Here is a 20,896-nt window from a genome sequence, read left to right on the forward strand (position 1 = left end):
ATTGTACAATTTGTCAGCAGGAGTCCTTTTTGTGTCGTGTGTCCTTTATTACCTGTTTCTTTTCTTCTGGATAGAGTGAGTCTCATTACTTCTGACGGATAGATGAATCTCATTAGATTTGAATTGATGTTCTTTGAAAGACCCGCTCATCTATGGCTATTCATTTGTACACCTTGGATAATTGAGCCGCTCATATCCTGGATTAACTCTGTTGCTAATATACATACTCTGGCTCTCTGATGACATGAATCTCACCAGTCACTCCGCCTGATACCAAACTTCTCTATCGTTCTCTCCACAGTGAATGGGTCATCATCCATCAACAGTTCTACTTCATTCTGCGCATCCGAAACCGCTTTCGCAAACGCATCCATCCCCGGCAGATTAGCAGAAGGATCTTCTTGCTCCTCTTGTCGAAATTGTAGACTCATCTGGCGCGAATGCCAATCAGACGCATAATCTTCAAATTCAAACCAGAAGTCGTGGCCAGCATACGGACTGAATTCATCAATCTCTAACGGGAGCAAACCACCGGGAAAGATGTTTACCCAGTGCCGAGGAGGAATATTTGGAGCAATTGTGCGAAGGTCAATGTCCCTGGGGAGATCCTCCAATGTCCTTCGAGATATGAAATATCTGAGCGTGTGGGCGTAGACGTATCTTCTTCTGACACCATCGAGACCATTCTCGTCCAATACATCAAGTTGGATAGGGTATCTCTTCAGCATTTCCAAGAACAAGTCGTCGTACTTTTCTTCCTGCCACATCGCAAACCGATCCAAACGAACTGTGAACGCGGTATCACCCTCGGCGCAATCAAGTCGCGTATGAAGCCAGTAATGATACATATCATTCCACCCTTCGAGATCCCTGGGGAGTTTATGTGCGCTTATATTTCTTAGTTTCGTTGTAAGCTTACCCAGTATGATGGCCGGAACACAGTCAAAAGCGTCAGGTGACACGGTTGGGAATAGTAGTGGTGCGTCGGCGGTGTTGAAGAGGAAGAGATCGACGTTCTCGAGGCTGTATAATGGGAAGAGGACTGCTTGGATGTCGGTTTGGATGAATGCTAGATCTGGTAGGAACATGTCCTCGAGGCTGAATTGGAGTTTTGCTTCTTCGTCTTCCTTTTCGTCTGTGTCTTCCTCCATCTGTTCCTCTACCACTCCTTCCTGTTGCTCATCTTCTTCCTCATCCATCTCTTCCTCTCCTCCTTCAGAATCATCTTCTTCTCCATTGTCGTCATCATCATCACTATCGTCATCGTCATCGTCATCATCATTATCATCATCACTATCCTCACTTTCTTCCTCTTCCTCCTCCACCCTCTCCCCCTTCTTCCTCCTCCACGCCCTCGGCTCACCAAGCCGTACCCCAACATGAGAAATCGGCTTCCTCAAACTCTTCAAAAGCAGCGCAACTTGCCTCATCCTCAAACACAAACAAATCAACTGGCCCTCATCATCCGGATCCGGCGCATCAATACACATGATCGCCGACAATTTATCCAACGGCAGAAACTCAAACCCCCTCTCCAACGCATCCCGTGCACTTGAAAACTTCCACCTGGATGCTCTCGCCAATCTTTCCATCTCACTTTCTACATCATCACCATCATCGCCGTTCCGGCGCAATAGAGCACCTCCACTCCAAATCTCGAAGGAGAGATGGGTCGACGAATCCACTAATTGATGCAATTCATCGAATTCAGCGCGAACGACTATTGCCAGTGTTGAGATGGTCTCGTGTAAATACGATAGAACCTCTGCGTGGAGTTGTTTGCTAGCACGCAGAATAGAGAGGTCCGTTTTGGATCTTTCATGGCCCGAGGGGACGAAGTCGGACCATATCATGAAGCGGATCTCGGGCGGGAGTTTGCCAAAGTTTCCTAGCCCAGAGGATGACATTTTCATGTACTGAAAATGTAGGTACTTCAAATGGTTGTTGATAAAGGGAGGAAGGTCGGGACATTCACAAGGGGGGTTTACATGCTACTCCGAAAGAAGTTAGCGTTACTGAGAGAGATCAGAATAATCAGATCAATACCTGCTACATTCTAGGAATATGTTCAAGAATAATCAACTAAATCATTCAATTATTAATGAGCATTCGTATTCCAAACATTAAAGCGATAATCGATCTGAAAGATGACACAAACAAATCAACATGAATACCCATTTCCTAGCAATCAATCACTCAAACTTATAATAAAAGAATAAGAATGATAAAGACAAACAAAATAACAATAGCAACTCATGACATATTGGGAATAAAATGAGGAGACAATGGACCTGTGGGGTATCGATATGAAGTAAACGAAAATGAGAAAAAAAAAAAAAAAGAAAAAAGAAAAAAGGGGGTTGACAGTCTTCCTGTCGAACAAGATGAGTAGACGCTGATTGCAATGAGTTTCTCGACAAACTCATGATGCGTAACAATGCCCATATTAAAAGATCAGTGTTTCAGAATGCGAAGAAGATCAAAACCAAAGAGACAAACCAACCAGCCGTATGCAATCACAAGAATATAATCAATCACAGAAATATAAAAAAGCTAGACCAATCTACACCGATATCCATTCCTCACTGACGCCGCCACATATGCAACTGATTCGGTCGTATATGAAAAGACAGTAAAAAGCTCTACATGTCCATCGTGTATTCTTCTTCTTCCTTGAAGATGTTGTTAGAGTTGTTCCAGAATGCTGGCTGACCTGCACCGCCGCTGTTGGTTCCGCTGCCACCGCTGTTGAATGCAGGGCTCAGGCTCTGGGGACTGTAGCCTGCGCCATTTTGTACGGCTTCTCCAGCAATGTTTGTGTGTTTCGGCACGCGGAGTCCACTTCCAGGCGCACGGCTGTAGGTAAAAGTGTTCGGGTCATTCTTCTCCATCGCATCGAGAAGCTCAGTCCGCATCCGTTTCTCATCCTCGGTCTGTTCAAAGGGCCATGTTCCACCAAGACTTGAGATGACTTCAGCCAGTTCGGCCTCTTGTTGCATCTTGACATGAAGAGCCCACATGAGATCCCTCATCCAGCCAACGGCCCCGTTCAGGATGTCGCCCTTGTTGGGACCCTTTTCTTTCTCTTCGATAGGAAGCCCCATGGTGATATTTCCTGCAGTTGCTCGGCGACCGTTACCACCAGCTAGCAAAGAAGTGGCATTGGGAGGGCTCATGCTGCTACCTGGTGGAGACAAGGTGGAGTTGTTCAAGAGTTGTTTACGGACTTTATCATCTTCTAGGCGATGCTGAGGAACGAGATGGGAAAGATCCTGGATTCTTTCATTGATATTGTCACGACGTCGTCGCTCCACCATGTTATGAGAAGCTCGGCGCCTACGTCGCTTTGCCTCTTGTGATTCGAGTGCCTGGGCACTAGGGTTGTCCACCTTGGCAGGGAGAGATGCATGTTTTCCGGATTTGAGTATTTCCGAAATGCCCGCATGGTGGGAGTGAAGATTTGGCGAAGCAATTGGTGAATCAATAAATGACTGTGCACTTCCTGGAGTACCATCCCACTGGTTAGAGAGGGTTTTCTGATGCCTGTGTTGGAGGTTGGCAGCGCGAATAGGCTGCGATGGAAAGCTTCCAGACTCTGGCGTATTCAGGTTCAAGGCTCCAATGGCTGGCGTCTTGGGAGTCATCGGGGTCCTGTCAGAGTTTGAACGATCCATGGTTTGCAGGCTGGGCCGCGTCTTGCCATTGAGAAAGCTGTGGTCAAAGTGGTTGGGAGCGCTCAAATGGGACGGGGTACCCTGCTGATTAGGCAGCTGGAATTGGTCATAGTTGAAACCGTTTTGCAGGAACGGGCTGTGCATGGGGGCTCCATCGGGGGTTTGGGAGTACATTTGGGTCATCTGGCTCTGGTGACTCATAGAAAGACCCTGGTTTTGTCGCTGGTCATGCATGAAGTTCATGCCATCTGCACGAGGCAATCCATTCTGCCCGTTCAGATCGAGGTCCAGCAGCTCGTCAGTGTCAATACCGGAATTTCCCATGTTGAAGCTGGCGGACATGTTCTGCTGGGATCCAAAGGAGTAGGGCATGAACATTCCGTTCTGCATGGTGAGATCCGATGGATCAACAGCGTCGTTTCCGTTCATGTTACCAAAATGGTTATCGAATTGTTGGTTGGCCATTGTGTATCCGGAGTGAGACATTGTCTCGTTCGTAAGAGTGATAGCAGTCTTTGTCAAGACTGGCCTCTACCATGCACTGGTCGAGGACTGAGTCTTTTCTGTTGTTGAAAGCAGGTGTCAAAATTGGATGGCGATTTGCCCAATCGTAAGAAGTACCAAGTCGCTTCTGCAAGTCTACGATCGCATTCAAGTTGAGCTGAAGGAGCCAATATAATCTTCGGTGCCCGAGGCGTGTCAAGAACACTGCGCGTAGATGAGCAATTGCGAGCGATGAATTATAAATTGCAACTATTATAGGGAAAAGTCAGCTCATTCGCGCTATCACCAATACAGAACGGTAGCTGGCGGATGAAGTTCGAGGGGAGCTGAAAAGAGGGGTGGCGGCAACGTACTCGATAGAAAGTGCTTAGCAACGGGCTAAGACGAGTAGAAACGGGCGAGCGTCAGTATAATAATAAGGTAGGGATAATGAGGCGAAATGCAGGATGAGTATAGCAGATAAACAGATAGAGCAGTGTGGATGATGGGGGAAGAGAAAGGACAGCGAAACTGGGGAGAGCGAGGGAAAGAGAGGATGGGGCAGGGACGGTGGCTTGGCGGTGTTCTGACTGGCTGGCGCGCGACCGAGAGCGGTGAGCCCAAGAAGAACAACACCCCGAACTTCTCTCTCCTTGTTCACTCTGTCGCTACTCTCAGACTAAGACTCAGACTCAGACCTCAGACCTCAGATCTCAGGCCCCTGCGGCTGCCCTATACCAAGGTTGAGATCTTGGTCTTGGAAGGCGCCTTGCCTCGGAGATATGAGAACAACCTTGACCACAAGTCCGATTGATGCCTGCCTCCGCCGTTTCCGATTCACCAGCTTTACCAAAGACGGCAACAAAGGGGAACAACTGACAAGATTACGAGATGTTACCTACCGATGATAGATCAAGGTAATGTTGGCTGACGTGATACTGTCTATTATCATGTCAGATAGATGCGATCAAGTGTTGTCATATACACTTACTGCGATGAAGTGTGATGCTCTTCCCTTAAGATCCACGTGGCGCCAGTCAGCGAAAGACTTCGGCAAGGTCCGAGAGAAGACAGTAGACCAACAGCAATATGGTTCAGTGAACTGTACCCACTGCCTTGACGGGTAGGGCTGCGTACAACGACGCAAGGTACCCGAGAACAAGTTGTTGGAATGTGTCTTGCTTAGCAAGTTGAACAGATCGACTGGATGGAGCGGGATGGGACCCAAGATATAGCAGTGTGCGAATACAAGATGAACACGTAGCCAGGTAGGAAACTCTACTGCAGGGTCCGCGTCTCCGGGAGAGGGAACGCCGTCTGTTTTTAAAGCAAAATCCCAGGTCAGATCGGAGGCAGTCCTGCACCTCTCATTTGATACTATGACATCGAAGGTCATGCAGGACGTCGATCGGCCGGCTCTGAACAAGGCTCTAATTTGGTTATGTGTTTTATTTTTTGTTTTTTTTTTTTTTTTTTGAAAATTCCTGTTCTGATATGTCGTAATCAGATGGAACCACTTTCCGGTTTTCTTCTAGATCACTAATCCCGGGTGCGTGTGTGTCAACGTGGGCAAGGCTTACCTAGGTGAAAGGCCGGACAAGGTGGTGGGATGGAGGGGGAGAAGACAAGAGATACCAGCCGATTTCGAGGCAGCCTACACTTAGGACTAAAGGGTGTGTGGGTATCTTGTCGCACAGCCCGATTTAGCTTCTGGATTGCTAATAACCTTCCTATCCCATGCACAAATCTTGATCATTAAGCCGGAGCCAAACAGGGAAGCAATGACTCACGCGGAGACGCAGGCGAAGTTAGGGCAAGGCAAATAGCAACTGATAGAGTCTAGCATGTATCAGATGGCCCGACAGCTTGACATGGGTGAAAGCTCTGACCCGAGATGGCTAGGCAACACTAAACAGGGTGGGATGATTCCAACCAAACTTACTTTCTCAGTAACGACTCGTTTAGGACTGAGTACAGGTCGCAGCTACTTCCAAGGTCGACTACGTAGTGGGGCAGCGAGGTAGTAGAATTTACATGCTATTCTAACACTGATATTACCTATGGCGGAATCGACTTTGCGAGAGAAGCTTGGACCTCAGCAGCGTGCATGAATATTATTATGTATTCGGGATGTGAATGGTCTATCTTGCTCAACCATCCGGAGGAGATACCTAAGCCCGCTGTGCGGTTGGCTGCCTCGATAGACCTTGGGACACATGGGTCTCTGTGACACGATGAGATTCATCTGATATAAAGTGTGTTATGTCCAAGCAAGATTCTGTCATGGATGTACAGTCTGGAATGCGACATCAAAAGAAGGATCAGAATGGATCCTCCCGCTGCGGTTCGGCCAGCGGCATCAAGTGGGGGCGGGGGGAAGGGTGTCGCTATCTTATCATGGTGCACCGCTTCTTGAGAGCAGAAGAGTCGTATAATTCGTTCTGGTGCTATCTACCCCTCACAGATATCTGTACGACAGTAGTATATGCAGCACTACTACGTAAATCATGGCGTATATACTTTCAGGATAGACGACACCAAATATATTAATCCCAGATACGCTTCCGATCGACTCGACTAAATGGATCGCCAAGCAGTACGTACCACGTACCTAGCAGAATAGTGAGGATAACCCAAAATCGAGACATCCATGGTCGCTAAAGACTCCCCTCTCCCTCCACAGTGCGTGTCTGATTGGGTGCTGCCACACCATCTTCTGAGAGAATGTTTCTGTCTGTCTGAGGTGTCGCACCGTAACGACTGTGTAAAGAAACTAAAGAAACAGCCAATCAGAATCGTGGCTGTGCTCGGATGACCGCGCCAAGCCGCTTAGTGCCTGAGGCTGCTAATACTGCTAACCACCAACCTAAACTAGAAGCAACTCCTCCAAGAGTCTACCTGATGCCAGACCACCTCTCTAACTATCTATCTGGCAGCCTCCAGCTCCCTCTACAGCTTCTGCTGCTTGATATCCGCTCGATTCGTCTTGCCTATTCCATCAATCCGGCCTCGTCATCCGCCTCTCTCCGGCCACTCCTCCACGCGGCCTCCCTCCATCTCTAATATCTCCTCGTCTTCCGTCTTTGTCGTCGCGCTGAGACACCCGATAATCTTCGTCAAGCATCTCCGCCTCTGCATCAACCGAAAAAGTCATCTGACATCCCAACGCTACGGAAGTCGCCCACCACCACACCCCCCGCCTCCCTTCGTCCAAAAACAGAAAGAAGAATCTTAGTTCTTCAAAGCAGGATTGTTTGACACACACTGTCAGTGCTTTCGGAATCAAGGCGCTTTCCGTTCTTCAGTACGTACATCCGTTGAGCTGCACACACGCACCCCCCCGGTCCCTTCCACTCGTCCAACCCATTCCAGTGATAAGTCGGCTTCGCCATTTGCTCGCTTACTGCTACCGATCGGCCCGTTCGGAAAGATTTCATTGTAATTCTGGTATTGACATATTGCCTATTTTTACTAGCTGCGTTACTGCTTTACGATTGGTTGCTGCTTTCCATCCATCGTATCGTATATCCTGTGCCTATTTCGTCCTTATTTTCATCCGTTGGTTGTTATACAGCTTGATCAGGCGGCAGGACAGACTTTGAGTCAAATCTGTCTTTGCCGAACAGACTCAAAAGAAAAAAAGACGATACATCCAAGAAGAAAACTTGGATCGGGTCGTTATACAACTGAATAACTCGCGTAGGGTTTCTCCGGATTGTCACCTGGCCTCCCTGTCACCAAAGTCTACCGGTTTTAGTACGCTAGTACATGGCTATAGCAGATCATCTGCATTGCAGCACCGTTTTAGCAACCGATTAGGTTCTTGGCTTGCGCCCCTCCGGACCTTCTCATTTGAGCCAGCTGCTTAAGTCCGTTATCGTGAAATATCCACTACTTATCTGTGGATCATCGGACCTTGGTTGATGTACGTATCGACATTCGATCTTGCAAGAAAGCAAAAGACAGGAGAAGAAAAATGGCTTCTGCTTCATTCCGGGAGAATATGAATTCGCTGGGCTGGTCACGGCGAGACCAGGACACCCCCGTACGAACAGACTCAAGTACGCCTATGCTATCCCGGCTTCGGTCTTTGAACCCCTTCGGTAGTGGTGAAGGTTATCTACGACTTCCGACTCAAGAACCCGGGGCACCTTTACCCGCGTCGTCTAGGCGAGAGGAAGAGGAAAGCTTCTTTGCCTGTAAGTGCCTCCACTTTCCTTTTTTTTTTTTTTTTTAGAATAATACACTTTGTCCAAATGTATCTCATTCTTCTTCTCTCTGCCAATCTTGACCCTGTTTCTTGCACTTGTGACTCCTTTTCTTGATCTACTGCTGCGAGCCCGGGTGATACCAACTCAGTTCCTGCGTTTCTTCCGGTTTCACATGCATTAGAAGCAAAGACAAAAAAAACAGGCTTCCATATATCCCATTCATTCATTCCATGATGATATGCTTTGATAGGTGCAAAAACTTTACTAACCATTGTTCATGCATATTTTAGTAAGCCGTTGGGATCGAATGCTTGTCTTTGGTGGATGTAACCTTGGAGCTGCTGTCTGTTTCTTACTATGTTTCGTTATGTGGCCGGTTTTGATAACAAAACCCCGCAAATTCGCTATTTTGTAAGTTTTATCCTACCCTTCTTCATCTTCGTCGTCGTCGTCTTCTCTATCCTGTCAATCGAACCCATGTCTTTGATTTGTCAGGTTCTTGGTCTATTAATCAGGCAGGGGTGTGTGGTAACTTTTGATTTGACTTGGATGGGTGGCACATGCAGACTCATGATCTCAAAAATGGCATGTGAACGAGAGTCAAGCCACCTTACTACAAAGTATAAAAGTACAAAAGTACATGGGGATCTAAAAGAATGACGAATGACTAATGACTAATTCTTCCACGCGCACCTGTCCTGTGGCTGAATAAATGATATCTCCATTCCTTGATTTCTGGAGAAGAATGCGCCTGATTCTTTGCAACTTGACCCCTAACAGACACTTTACACTGCACGATCTAAAGTCTTGACCTTTCTAAAAGATTATGACGTACTAACCGACCCAAACAGATGGTCAGTCGGTTCAACCCTCTTCCTCGCCTCATGGGCCGTCCTCATGGGCCCCATAGTTTACATCCGCCATCTCCTCTCCGGCCCTCGACTACCCTTTACAGCCGCCTACTTCGGCTCTATCGCATTAACATTATACTTTGCTGTCGGCGTATGCCTCCCCTCCTTATCTTCAACTTTTCCATAGTGGTAATACTAATGAGAAATGGGATATAGTTACACCAAAGTATCCTCACCCTATTCGCCGCTATATTCCAACTTGTCGCTCTGGTATGGTATCTGGTTAGTTATTTTCCTATGGGTAGTACCGGGTTACAATTCATGGGTCGGTTTGGAGTGCAGAGGGTTGCGGGATGGGTTAGTGGTTAGTTAGGTTGGACGTCTACCAGATCGTAGAGATGTAATTATATGTATACTTTATAGGAGAAGAACAAATATAGATGTTTGTGATTGAAGTCAAATATTTGAGCTCGGTTTGTATATTACTGTTATTCGGTTGTCCATTGATTGTCTTTCAGCCGTGGACGGAGAAAGTGAGTTCATGTACCCTCAATTAATCGATATAACCATTGAGAAGACATGCAATTTTTAATATTTCTAAATCCATACCAACACATCTAGAGGAAGTGTTACTTCCCCCTCATCATAACAGGCAGCACACTCCCCTCCAAAACCTTGACACCAGGTACCTCCACCTCCCAAATCCCCGTATCACCACCCGAACCAACCTGGAGCCATTTCTGTAACAAGTCATTACTCTGTTTGGGCTTGACCTCTGGATTCGCCGTGCCGACTGTGATATGTGGCACAGTATTAACGCATGGCCAGGACGAAGGGAGCTTTTCCTGCCCGTTCGTAGTATTCTTCTCGTCTGATGCGAGTATTCGCACGACAAAGGCCATGATCGCGTCGTTCCATACCAGTCGTTCGACGCGTACTCGGGCATCAGCTAGTTTTGTCGGTGGGTTGATGGGTAGACATTGAGAGACGCGCTCGTTCATTCGGCTTATGTATAGATCTGTGTATTGTTCCCAGATCTGTGGTTGTTCTTTGCTGTGTGCACGATGGATGAGGGTGACGTGGAAACTGGGCTGGATACGGCGCGAGTTCTTGAGATGATGGTACAGCTTGTTCCGTTCTGCGGATCCATTCGTGTTGTCGTTGAATATCGTCGTCAGAAGTTGCTGAATGTCCGATGAGGGTACTAAGATCCCGAAATATTCGAGATTCTTGACAGCCACTATAGGATCCTGGCTTTTGTTCTGAGTAGCAGCAGCACTGGCGTGGTTGTCATTCTTCTTGGCCGCCTTCTCCATCTTCTTCTCTGCTTTCTTGCTATTTCCCCAGCTAAGATCGGTCTGGACGTGATAGTCCTCCAACGCCGAGGCGATAGCAGCATCTAATTCAGCGCTATCTGGAACTCGCTTGACGAGGTTTGGATAAACAGAGTGTAGCCGGTTAACAATCTTCTCCAGGTTCTCACGAGATGAATCTGCAACGTCGAGGTCAATAACCTCGTGGAAGTACATGTCTGGTTCCCGATCCGTGTCGATAGCCTCAAATCGCTGCAGGAACCCTTCCATTATTCCAATGATCTCCCCAGTATCCTTGCTCCCTGCTCGAATGGTTTGATGGTTATCGCCTCGTGTAAGGACACGCTCGCGGGTAACTCTTCGGATATCATCTAGCAACAATCCCTTTGGCTCATGCACGTAGTGTAATGCAATAAACTTGGCGTCTGGAACAATCTCCGTCACATCGTCGATAATCTGCTTCCTCTCCCGTTTTTGATGATTGTTCCGATCTGCTATCACAGCAGCATGAGCTGCTAGTGAATTCGTCACCATCAGGGCAAACTTTTTGGCCTTGTTCTTCTGCTGACCCAGGTTATCATTCTGGACATGACCCCAGTCAAAAAGTTTGGCCAATGCTAAAGCAACGGTTGTCTTGCCGCATCCAATTGATGCAACAGGAACAACGACAAAATTCTTCGCTGCGGGCTCCACGTCGTCTCCTTCCCTCTCCATTGCAATGATCTCCGAGCCTTTCAGCCCCCTCTCGTCCAGAAATCCTTGCCTCATAGCAATGATGCCGTGATTTTGGTTGTATAGTTTGCCTATCTTAGGATCCTTGGCCAGCTGTCGTCGAGCATAGATCAGATACTCTTCAGTAATCTTTTTGTGCTTCCTGATGTTGGGAACCCTTCCTGCAATAACTGCTTTTGTGGCTTCGCGCCACTGTCGATACATCAGGTATGGCTCCTCGAACTTGTATTTGAAAAACCAGTCTCTGTATTCGCCGGACTTGCTATTTCCCAATTGACAACGAATCACGAAACCTTCGGTATCTCGACCATTCCATGACCCGGTCTCGGTGCATTTGTCCAGGAAGTCCTTGACTTCGTTTATGTTATCCATGACAACAAATTCGGCTTTCTTGAATCCCCATTCATCGGCAAACCTATGTACTTCTGAGCCGGACATCGTTGTGAATTCGGGGAGATTATAGTTGAGGCCGTGGAGATAGATTCCGGCGGCGTCTTCGTCGTAGGCAAGGACATGCTCTTCAAATCGGTCGTCACAAAGTTCACCCACAGCGGTAACATTCATCTGCCGTAGCTTTAAAGCCAATTCCTTAACTGTTTTGCCGACTTTGCTGAGGTGTCTCTCAACCCATTGCTCGCCAGCTTGTGCGTGACTGAGTGGTGTGTCACCCCGGCTACCGGTTGAATGCTTGCTACACACTAGAAGAGTGCCGTCTTCCAGGCCTGAGATGAATATGATGCAACCGTTTTCCTTGACACTGAGCTCATACGGGCCCCGCGTGTTAGTCTCGACGTTGCGCCATCTGGTATCGTTTACTTCATCTATGTTAAAGAATTTGTCGTAGCCCCGAATACATATTTCATCACGTCCATCCTTGAGTTTCGTGGTAAACAGACCGCGAGCGTATGTCGGTAGATCCGATCTCTTATAATCCCAATCCATGAACCGCCACGAGTGCACTTTGATATCATCTGCCCCAGCAACGACAAATGTTGACTTCTTGCAGCCAAAGGTTTTCTTCGATTCGCTTCTGTTTCTTTTGCTGGCAGCTTCTAAGGTCTGCACCAGCTGGCGGACTTCATGGGGATCTTGTTCCACCATGGTGACGCAACTTTAAGGTGTAGCTATCGGCAGTTCAATTTCGGATGTATTAAGTGCTGCTTTGCTTATCTCGTATGGAAATTTTGATCAGAAGAGAAGCAACGTCTGAAGTTGACTCTTTTATATTCTTTTTCTGATCTTGAACAAAGATGAAAGCACAGTGGGTGGATCCTTCCCTTTTAGGATGCCGCGGGGCAACTGCAAAAAAGGAAAGCGCGGGTCTAAACATTTGTTTTTTTTTTTTTTGTTGCTCAGCCTCGCCCAACTCTGCCTTCATATTTATACAGCTCACAATCCTTTGAGCCTCATCAATCTTTCCAGGCTCTAGTCGATTTTTCTCATCGTGACTCATCCCGTCTATTTCAATATGAGTCACCCTAACCTCTACATCCTTGCCGCGGACAACCCCTCGGCTGTACTAAGCCATCTACGATCTGATTCATCTCGCGCTTCTTGCCAGGACGAACATGGCTATTCCCTTCTCCACGCCGCCGCTTCCTACGGACATATCGATCTGCTCCGTGCACTCGTACAAGAATTTCATGTGGACCCCAATCTGACCGACGAAGACAACGAAACGTGCTTGTTCGTGACCGAACAGTTGGAAATCGCGAAATGTCTTGTCGAAGAGCTCGGTGTCGACGCCAAACACAAAAACGACGAAGGCTTCACAGCTCAAGAAATGATCGAAAGCGAGGGATCGTTCATGGATATTGCCGCTTATCTTGGAGAAGCTACTGGAAACACAAGATCAGAAGCACAACTGCAACCTCCGCCACCCCTCCCCCACAATATCAGTGTTAATCTGGGTACTATGTCCCAGCAGGACGTTGACGGTGAGGCAGGCGAAGTTGATCCCGAATTCCGGAGGAGGATTGCAGAACTGGCTGCCAGAGAAGACTTTCATACTGAAGCAGGCCAGAACCAATTACGCGCTCTGGTCACAGATGCGCTTAGAGGTGTTGGGGCGCAAACTCAGGATAGAGATGTTCGACGAAGGACGGAGTGATGTCTTTTTTGACCATTGGAATTAACACAATACAGTCGTCGACGCTGCGATAATAGGTTATCACACGGCTCGCACGGCTTGGGAGTGCTATTCTTTCGAACCAAGCAAATATCGGGATGCATGCTCCCAGGAGGGCATTCCCCGTGATCTGGTCTGCCAATGAATCTAATAACGTGACCGATCTGCATGCCAAAGTCTCAGTGAGACAAATGCACTCGTCATGCCATGAGCCATCATGTCACTGCAAAACTAAGCTACCATCTCCGCTGATGATTAAGGGTTAGCCGCTAACCACGGTTATATAACGGCGGCCCGCCCATTGTACATATTCCTGTATCTACAGTGAGTAGAATTCTCATTATCATGCCGAAACCAAGTACCCGAAGGATCAGATCTAGGATCATCTCTGATCAACCAATACTATTTCTTTGGCCGACATGAACACTTTCATCCTGATGTCATACGCAGCATCGCTGATCAGTTAACTAAGTCAAAACTAACCAACATAGTAAACTAACTTAACATAATACACACTGTAAGCCTTAGTCAACTGTCTTAACTCCGGGTCTCCGGCCGGGCCGATTGTGCCCTAATTTTCTTCGCTCGGCAGCACACACGATGAAAAGGTACACACTTTGCTACGATAAGAAGGGAGAACCGAACTTCGGCATCTCTTCCCAGCTACAATCTCGGGCTCAGGAACTGATCCAGCATTTTCAAGCAATCACAGGCTCGCACACCCTTGTCTTGAACTACCATTGCATGGATTCCTTCCGGACGTTGCCAGCGGTTCCACTTCAGACGTAAAAGTACCCACTGAGCACTTGATTGTAGCAAGATTAGTTGTATGATGCGCGAATCAAGAACGAAGAAAAATCATCCAAATTGACATCATGCTCCTCAATTCTATTATGGGTCTAGTCTATGGCTGTAGGGTCTAGGGCTTTAGGCTATTAATAACGCTGCGGCATTTGTGGTTCTACGTTCTAGTTCTTCTACATTGCGGCGAGTCAGGAGGATTCTCTTTTTCTGCTTCACAATCATTGAAAATGAGGTTTTAGATTTCTTTTCGCTCTTTGCAGTACGCCACACCTTTACCCTCTTCTCATACCGGACGACATCTTTTCATCATTATCATGCTCGGTTTTATTTTTCATCCTTCTCGATAATATCGGCTGTCCGTATTTGCAGGTTGTGAGATAACCATTGAGTATCACTACGGAGGAATTTCAGCCATGGCGGAATCAGTTCCTTCGCGGACCCGGTCCTTGGTGAGTACGGTTCTGATAATTGAGCTGCTAGAGAGGCAAATTAACAGGGGATTGTTCACGTCCAGCCTACCGGCCATGCTACGACTAGAGCTGGAGGTGACGCCGGAACCGCAGAGTCCGGCCAGACCCCTACATCTCCAGCGCATGTACGACGGAGAGCGACGACTCTGGTGTCGCCCAGAGCAGCAGCGCCGGCCATGAAAGATTACTTGTCAGAAGGAACAAGTCTGCGCCTACGAAGGACTACAACTAGTCGCCGTAGTGGTGAAGCTGTACGCAGTCTCACCCATCGAACCAGTCTAGCTGAGCGGACTCAGGGGAACTTCACAATGGCCGGACCAGACGAAACTTCCCAGTTACATTTGACCCATCAACCGTTTATTCAACCCGGCTATACCGAACTCAACCCAGCTTATGATCAACCGGCCAATGCCAAGCCAGTCTGGAGTTTGGCAAAGCCTTTGCCACGTGTGGTTCGACCTGGCATGGTGCCTACCAAGGAGGAATTGCTGCAGAACCGTGCAAATCCGCAGCTGCCGGCAGAGAATTCACAAAATATCGGAATAGATGTTGATCCCAATGATCTCGAAAAGGGCCAAATACCCAAAACGGCTGACCCGCGGAAAATGGCAGCGCAGGTCACAGATGCCCGTGTACAGCGAGAAACCAACTTCATAAATACCATTCTAAATGGTGACACAGCATCCGTGGGACCATCTTCACGTATATCTCGCCAATCATCAGGTCGTGCACGACGTCCTTCGAAATGGGAAGTTCCAGTTGAAGAACTCCCTCCGGTCGAGGAACATGAATCTCAAAAGGATCATGATGTGGAAAGCCGAACGGACGTAAGTGACGAATCTTTGCATTCTTTGCGACCTCCACCGGAAGAGTCGGGACAGGAACCTCATCCAGATGTGAAACCAGGAGACGAAGCGGGGATCGAATTCCCGGCTCTCGAAGACACAGTGTATCCGGAAGATCTACACCCGTTGTTGCAAAGCCTGGTGGAAGAAGAGATCCACAACAACCACACAGTATGGTCAGTCATTCGGACACACCACCGTGAAGCACTAGCGGAATCCTTGGGTGTTTTTGTGCAACTTACACTCGGGTTTTGCGGTGATCTTGCTGTTACCTTGGCTGCTTCAGGAAACCCTAATACGACAGATTGGTTATGGGGTTTCGCGACGATGGCTGCCATCTACATTTGTGGTGGTATTTCTGGTGCCCACCTGAATCCCGCCATTACGATAATGCTGTGGTTCTATCGGGGGTTTCCGAAGCGTAAGATGCCAGAGTACTTTTTGGCGCAATTTGTTGGTGCCTTTTGCGCTGCACTCGTTTCTTACGGCGTCTACTACCGTGCGATTAAGAATTACACCGGTCCAGAATTAGACGTCGTCAATAGCCTCGTAACCAGTCAGCGCGAAGATTTTGTCGACGCAGCGACGGCCTTTTTCAACGAGTTTCTAGGCATGGCCATACTGTCAATCATCATCCTCGCGCTCGGCGACGACCAGAACGCACCGCCAGGCGGAGGTATGAACGCGCTCATCATCGGTCTCGTCATTGTCTGTATGGATATGTGCTTTGCCTTTCAAACAGGGGCAGCATTCAATGCAAGCCGTGACTTTGGTCCACGATTGGCTCTTCTTGCGTTAGGTTACGGTAGTCAACTATTTACGAATTCATACTGGTTCTACGGGCCATTTGCGGCATCTGTAACGGGATCTTTCCTGGGGGCTTTCCTATACGATTTTATGATCTTTACAGGAGGAGAGTCGCCTGTTAATTATCCTTTGGACCGGACGAAACGTTCCTTGAAAAAGAGTCGTGCCAAGTGGTCACGGAGACTTCATCTCACTCCGAAAGAAGCGAAAAAAGGAGCGAATCAGTAGGCTCGCTATCACATCTTGAAGTTCAACTTATCTTATATTGAGGAACCCAGCGAGTTGCTTTGCATCTTCTCGGCCACGGGGCCTCCCTTTTTCACTGTCCAATTTCATTATAGAGCTACTGCCTGTATATCTGAGATTCTTTTATGTGCATACACTCAAGCAAGCGCTGCATTTTGACGAATGACACGAATTGAAGATAGAATAGTTAAATGATACTATATCCCTCATAACACAAATGTCCTTTTTTTCATTTCAACATTACAGCCAAAATAATCACCACAGAGCGCTTCGTTCTACTTCGCGATGCTTTCGGGAATGAAACTTCGGCTTCGGGCCCGAGAGACCTTTGAGGCCCCGAACTTCAGCATACAGGATGTCGGAGTCTTCAGAATGGTACGCTCCGACACTTACCCAACCCCTTAAGTTAAATAAAGTATAAAAACCCTCTTGTCCCACGCTTATTCAAGGTAAGATGTATGTTTTCCATTTATTCTGGAGTTTCAAACCAACACAAGTACCTTGACTATGCTGCCTGTCACAGAAAAAGCCCCCGTTCTCATAGTCGGGGGATCCCTCGTTGGTCTCTCCGCAGCTGTCTTCCTAACTCACCATGGTATTCGACCTATTCTCATTGAGCGTCATGCGGGTAGCGCCGCTCACCCCAAGGCGTTAGGTTTCCGTTCACGGACAATGGAAATGTATCGTTCCGTCGGACTCAAGGACAAGATTCCACTGGCAAGACCTGATTTCAAACTTGTACGTACTCGAGTTCATTCTCTGGCAGGGAAATGGTATGAAGACAGCCTATGGATCGAGGAAAAGAAGAAAAGCGACAGCAGTGAGAATGAAAAGAAGACACGGGAGTACGATCATCTAGCGGATTATGCATGGACTATTGGCGCTGATATCACCCAAACCGATCTTGAGACTGTGCTCCGAGACTTTGCAACTCGCAACGGAGCTGACATTCGATATTCGACTGAATTGATTAGATTCAAGCAAGATGCGAATGGTGTGTCAGCTATCGTGAAACCCAGACAGTCCGGAGGAGCAGAATATGAAATCCGTGCAGATTACATGATTGCTGCAGACGGTAATCGAAGCTCTGTACGTGAATCGCTCAGTATTCAGCGTCATGGCCGTGGATACATGCAGACTATTCGAAGCATCTTGTTCGAAGCACCAGCTCTAAAAGAGTACCGAGACAAGGGACCATCGCAATTTACAATCGATCAACCCGATATGAAGGCGTTTCTGACATACTACAAGCATGGACGATGGGCTTTAATGTTCACTGACGACGTTCAAAGAGACGAGGGTAGCTACAAAGAAGCAATATACAAGGCAGTAGGCCGGACTGATTTTGATTTAAAGATAATCACGACAGGCGAGTGGGAAACTACAGCTTTGATTGCGGATTCATTCCAGTCTAATCGCATCTTCCTCGCTGGCGACTCGGCTCACACTTTACCACCGAATAGAGGCGGATATGGTGTCAATACGGGTATCGCGGATGTATGGAATCTTGCCTGGAAGCTCGCAGCTGTCATTCAAGGTCAGGCCAAGCCGGGATTACTCGACACTTACGAGACTGAAAGACGATCTGTTGCTTTGCTACGCCATGATCAGATTTTTTGCCGACAGGATTGGAAAATCCATGCGCCTGAAGGGGCAAAGCCGGTGGAACCGCTTGACGATATTGCTGTGGAGCTTGGTGAATTGTATTGCTCAAAGGCTATCTTTTCTGAGCACCAGGCGGTTGATAATCAATGCACCGCGAAGCGTCCGGATGAATGGAATGGTCAACCCGGGACTCGCGCGGCGCACTGGTGGCTTGACGGCACTTCCTCAACAAGTATTGACTTCTATGGAAAGGACTGGGTTCTTCTCACAGAGAGCGAACAATGGAAAGATGCCGCTGAGAAACTCAACGAGAGCTTACCAGGATCTGCTGTCAAGATTCGTTGCATCCAACTCGGGGTTGACGAGAAGTTTTCGGATTTGAACGGATTTAAGAAGATTATGGGAATTACTAGTACTGGGGCCTCGCTAATACGACCGGATGGAATTATTGCGTGGAGGGCAATGGAAATACCAAAGTCGACATTGCCCGATATGACACTTGATGTTATTCTGAGACAAGTCATGGCCCAGGTTGCATTTGCAGAGGGGTTCGTACTTTAGATCGAACTATATTCATATTGATGGATACCGGAGATGGAATACATTGGGAGTATGGTGATATAGGAGTTGAGAATTGCTTGATGTACTTGCATTGAGATACCTAGCTAGGTCACTAACTTAACTTAGTTAATTAGTGGTAGTAATACCGGAAAGGGGGTTTTTTAATGCTCTATTCCTCTCGACGTAGTAACCACCCACTACTTTGCAATCCCTGGAAAACACCTTCAGGGTCATATTTGTCAGCTATCTCTCTGAGCTTCTTCTCTCAGCTTTTTTTTCCCTCACTATAACTGGATAACATATTCTGGCCGTCATAGGCATCGTTCATAAACCGATACGCAAGGCTGGCCCCATTGCGCGACGCTGACGCGGCAATGTCGTTACCGATATCGTGAATGAGCTGCATTGCGGCTGCATCGTCGTCCGGTGACGCTCACTGCGCCGTCACATGGACCCCTGTTGCAGCCGTCCAATTGCTTAGTCTCTGGAGAGGAACGCCACAGGCTTAAGAATTCTATACTTACTAGTACAGTCCTGATCGACAACGCTCAAGTTAAATGGCGTGTTCGATGATTCGCGAACGGCATACGTGGATATAGGCTGTGCGCTGTAATCCATGCTCCAGACGGCGGTCATGGCTTGTTTTGCGTACGCCGTGAAGGACGTATAGCTTTCCTGGTAGGTTGCTTTGTCAACAGTGTGTGGTAGCGAGACTACGTAGTCCCTGACACGTTCGTCATTAGAAACCAGCTAGAAAAAAAAAGATAAATTACAAACAGAAGATGTCAAGAGTGAACATTGGATTACGTCCGCCGTCTCGTTGATAAGGGCTATATCGGAGCCCAGGCGATCGAGATCGTTCAATCCAAACGCGACCCTCCCAGCTATGGAATCGGTCTAAGGCGAGCAGCCGCGTAGCCTAAGCACTGTGACTTCCGAGATCAAGTTTTGCTCGTCCAAAAACTACGCTCTAGCAATCTCGGTTGGGAAGCGAATATTTATTTGGTTAGGGGATACATCAGTGTACAGCACCAACGATGAAACGATTCGAACGCAGTGTATTTCTCATTGATTCTTTGTGATTACAAGTTGTATTTAACCACCGTTATCAGTCACTTTGCCAAAAAGCTGACAGGAAATGCGACAACTATTAGACACCGTTCTTTTGATTGCATAGTGTTGTAAGCTTCTATGTTATATAATTTTAGGACTGTAGAGAATTAAACCGCGCCCATTGCCATACAATACTCAGAAAAAACAAAGTATTCATCAGTTCGTGGCTGAAAAAACTTATCAATATAATGCTTACGCCACTCGTCCTCGTACCAGCATGTATAGAGGGCCTTGCAATACTCCCAATAATCGGGATACCATCCCGATTGCTGCCAGTCCACAATAGCTCTCCGAACTGGATTGGTAGAGGAAACGATAATATTGCGGCGATGTAAATCCCCATGAGTAAATTTGATTTCCCCAGTGTCTGGAGTAAACAACGATTGGGGTCATTGTATCTGTGCTCAAAGCGTAATTGGTGTAATAGAGCAAACCAATCATTGAAATCCTTTATGCTTGAAGAAGGACCAACTTCCGGCTGGTCTAAAAAGACGTAGTCTAACAGATGCTGGTGGTTGATTGACCCTATATGGATGTAAGTTACTGGTTTCTAAATGACTTTATCTGGTGTCTTCGGTTATGGGAAATCTCTATTCCTCGAGGGGTGCGTTCAGACTGATGGAAGATTGGAATATTGTCCAATGCAGGATCGAGCAACAACAGGAACTCATTACATTCTGGCTGGATGTGCAGTCGCAAAAGCTGTTCTGCCGACACCAGTACTTCTTCACCATCTATGCAACGAAAGGCACGGTCAGCAAAATAATAGGCCCAGGAGAAAGACATGAGAGCTGAGAACCAACGAAGGATCGAAGATGATTTTTGGGAGAGGAAATGTATTTTTAATCGTTATCAGCACGCGTCAGAGTGACAATGGTTAAACTGGAATACCACATACTCATCTTTTGCACCAAGGGACTCCTTGGTAAACTCAAAGGTGAACTCGATCAAGATTCGGTGCGGGCCACCACAAGGGTCCCGAAGCAAAGTCACTCAGATATGTCGATAGCAGAGGTCTCAAATTGCCTGCGGCCGGTTTTTAGTAAGGCCAGC

At 47.5% G+C, this 20,896-nt stretch overlaps 7 protein-coding genes across 8 annotated transcripts, besides 3 other annotated features; 4 read left to right on the forward strand and 3 right to left on the reverse strand.

Annotated features, from left to right (window-relative positions):
* Positions 1-232: 232 nt before the first annotated feature.
* TSTA_073930 (uncharacterized protein) lies at positions 233-1,907 on the reverse strand (the record flags this gene model as incomplete). The annotated part of the gene is made up of 2 exons (XM_002341353.1): positions 233-859; positions 920-1,907. The coding sequence occupies 2 exons, from the start codon at positions 1,905-1,907 to the stop codon at positions 252-254; spliced, it is 1,596 nt and encodes a 531-aa protein (XP_002341394.1). The 3' UTR covers positions 233-251.
* Positions 1,180-1,322: a microsatellite.
* A 201-nt stretch (positions 1,908-2,108) lies between the features above and the next one.
* On the reverse strand, positions 2,109-4,139 carry TSTA_073940 (HLH transcription factor (GlcD gamma), putative; the record flags this gene model as incomplete). Its single annotated transcript, XM_002341354.1, has 1 exon — positions 2,109-4,139. One exon carries the CDS (start codon positions 4,137-4,139, stop codon positions 2,643-2,645), a length of 1,497 nt encoding a protein of 498 aa, XP_002341395.1. The 3' UTR covers positions 2,109-2,642.
* Positions 2,327-2,355: a microsatellite.
* A 1,464-nt stretch (positions 4,140-5,603) lies between the features above and the next one.
* Positions 5,604-5,633: a microsatellite.
* A 1,430-nt stretch (positions 5,634-7,063) lies between these two features.
* TSTA_073950 (Golgi traffic protein SFT2, putative) lies at positions 7,064-9,677 on the forward strand. 2 transcript variants are annotated; one of them, XM_002341355.1, is made up of 5 exons: positions 7,064-7,461; positions 7,633-8,356; positions 8,659-8,779; positions 9,220-9,370; positions 9,436-9,677. In XM_002341355.1, the coding sequence occupies exons 2-5, from the start codon at positions 8,134-8,136 to the stop codon at positions 9,586-9,588; spliced, it is 648 nt and encodes a 215-aa protein (XP_002341396.1). In that variant the 5' UTR covers positions 7,064-7,461; positions 7,633-8,133; the 3' UTR covers positions 9,589-9,677. The 2 variants fall into 2 exon arrangements, with proteins under 2 accessions (XP_002341396.1, XP_002341397.1); XM_002341356.1 differs by lacking the exon at positions 7,064-7,461 and having other exon boundaries at positions 7,607-8,356.
* Positions 9,678-9,688: 11 nt separating this feature from the next.
* On the reverse strand, positions 9,689-12,365 carry TSTA_073960 (tRNA ligase; the record flags this gene model as incomplete). The annotated part of the gene is made up of 1 exon (XM_002341357.1): positions 9,689-12,365. The coding sequence occupies one exon, from the start codon at positions 12,363-12,365 to the stop codon at positions 9,849-9,851; it is 2,517 nt and encodes an 838-aa protein (XP_002341398.1). The 3' UTR covers positions 9,689-9,848.
* Positions 12,366-12,732: 367 nt separating this feature from the next.
* On the forward strand, positions 12,733-13,427 carry TSTA_073970 (ankyrin repeat protein; the record flags this gene model as incomplete). Its single annotated transcript, XM_002341358.1, has 2 exons — positions 12,733-13,353; positions 13,410-13,427. 2 exons carry the CDS (start codon positions 12,733-12,735, stop codon positions 13,425-13,427), a joined length of 639 nt encoding a protein of 212 aa, XP_002341399.1.
* Positions 13,428-14,609: 1,182 nt separating this feature from the next.
* On the forward strand, positions 14,610-16,766 carry TSTA_073980 (aquaglyceroporin, putative; the record flags this gene model as incomplete). Its single annotated transcript, XM_002341359.1, has 2 exons — positions 14,610-14,645; positions 14,693-16,766. The coding sequence occupies 2 exons, from the start codon at positions 14,610-14,612 to the stop codon at positions 16,544-16,546; spliced, it is 1,890 nt and encodes a 629-aa protein (XP_002341400.1). The 3' UTR covers positions 16,547-16,766.
* A 305-nt stretch (positions 16,767-17,071) lies between these two features.
* TSTA_073990 (tetracenomycin polyketide synthesis hydroxylase tcmG, putative) lies at positions 17,072-18,895 on the forward strand (the record flags this gene model as incomplete). The annotated part of the gene is made up of 2 exons (XM_002341360.1): positions 17,072-18,717; positions 18,865-18,895. 2 exons carry the CDS (start codon positions 17,072-17,074, stop codon positions 18,893-18,895), a joined length of 1,677 nt encoding a protein of 558 aa, XP_002341401.1.
* Between the last annotated feature and the right edge of the window lie 2,001 nt (positions 18,896-20,896).

This window comes from Talaromyces stipitatus, genomic scaffold (genome assembly GCF_000003125.1).
Source record: "Talaromyces stipitatus ATCC 10500 scf_1105507295523 genomic scaffold, whole genome shotgun sequence".
Lineage (NCBI taxonomy): Eukaryota > Fungi > Ascomycota > Eurotiomycetes > Eurotiales > Trichocomaceae > Talaromyces > Talaromyces stipitatus.

Excerpts from the sequence above, each read along its gene's own strand:
- TSTA_073950 (XM_002341355.1), top strand. The coding sequence starts at position 8,134 with ATGGCTTCTGCTTCATTCCGGGAGAATATGAATTCGCTGGGCTGGTCA. Across the intron at positions 8,357-8,658 it reads AGAGGAAAGCTTCTTTGCCT|TAAGCCGTTGGGATCGAATG; the intron begins GTAAGTGCCTCC and ends TGCATATTTTAG. Across the intron at positions 8,780-9,219 it reads CCCCGCAAATTCGCTATTTT|ATGGTCAGTCGGTTCAACCC; the intron begins GTAAGTTTTATC and ends CGACCCAAACAG.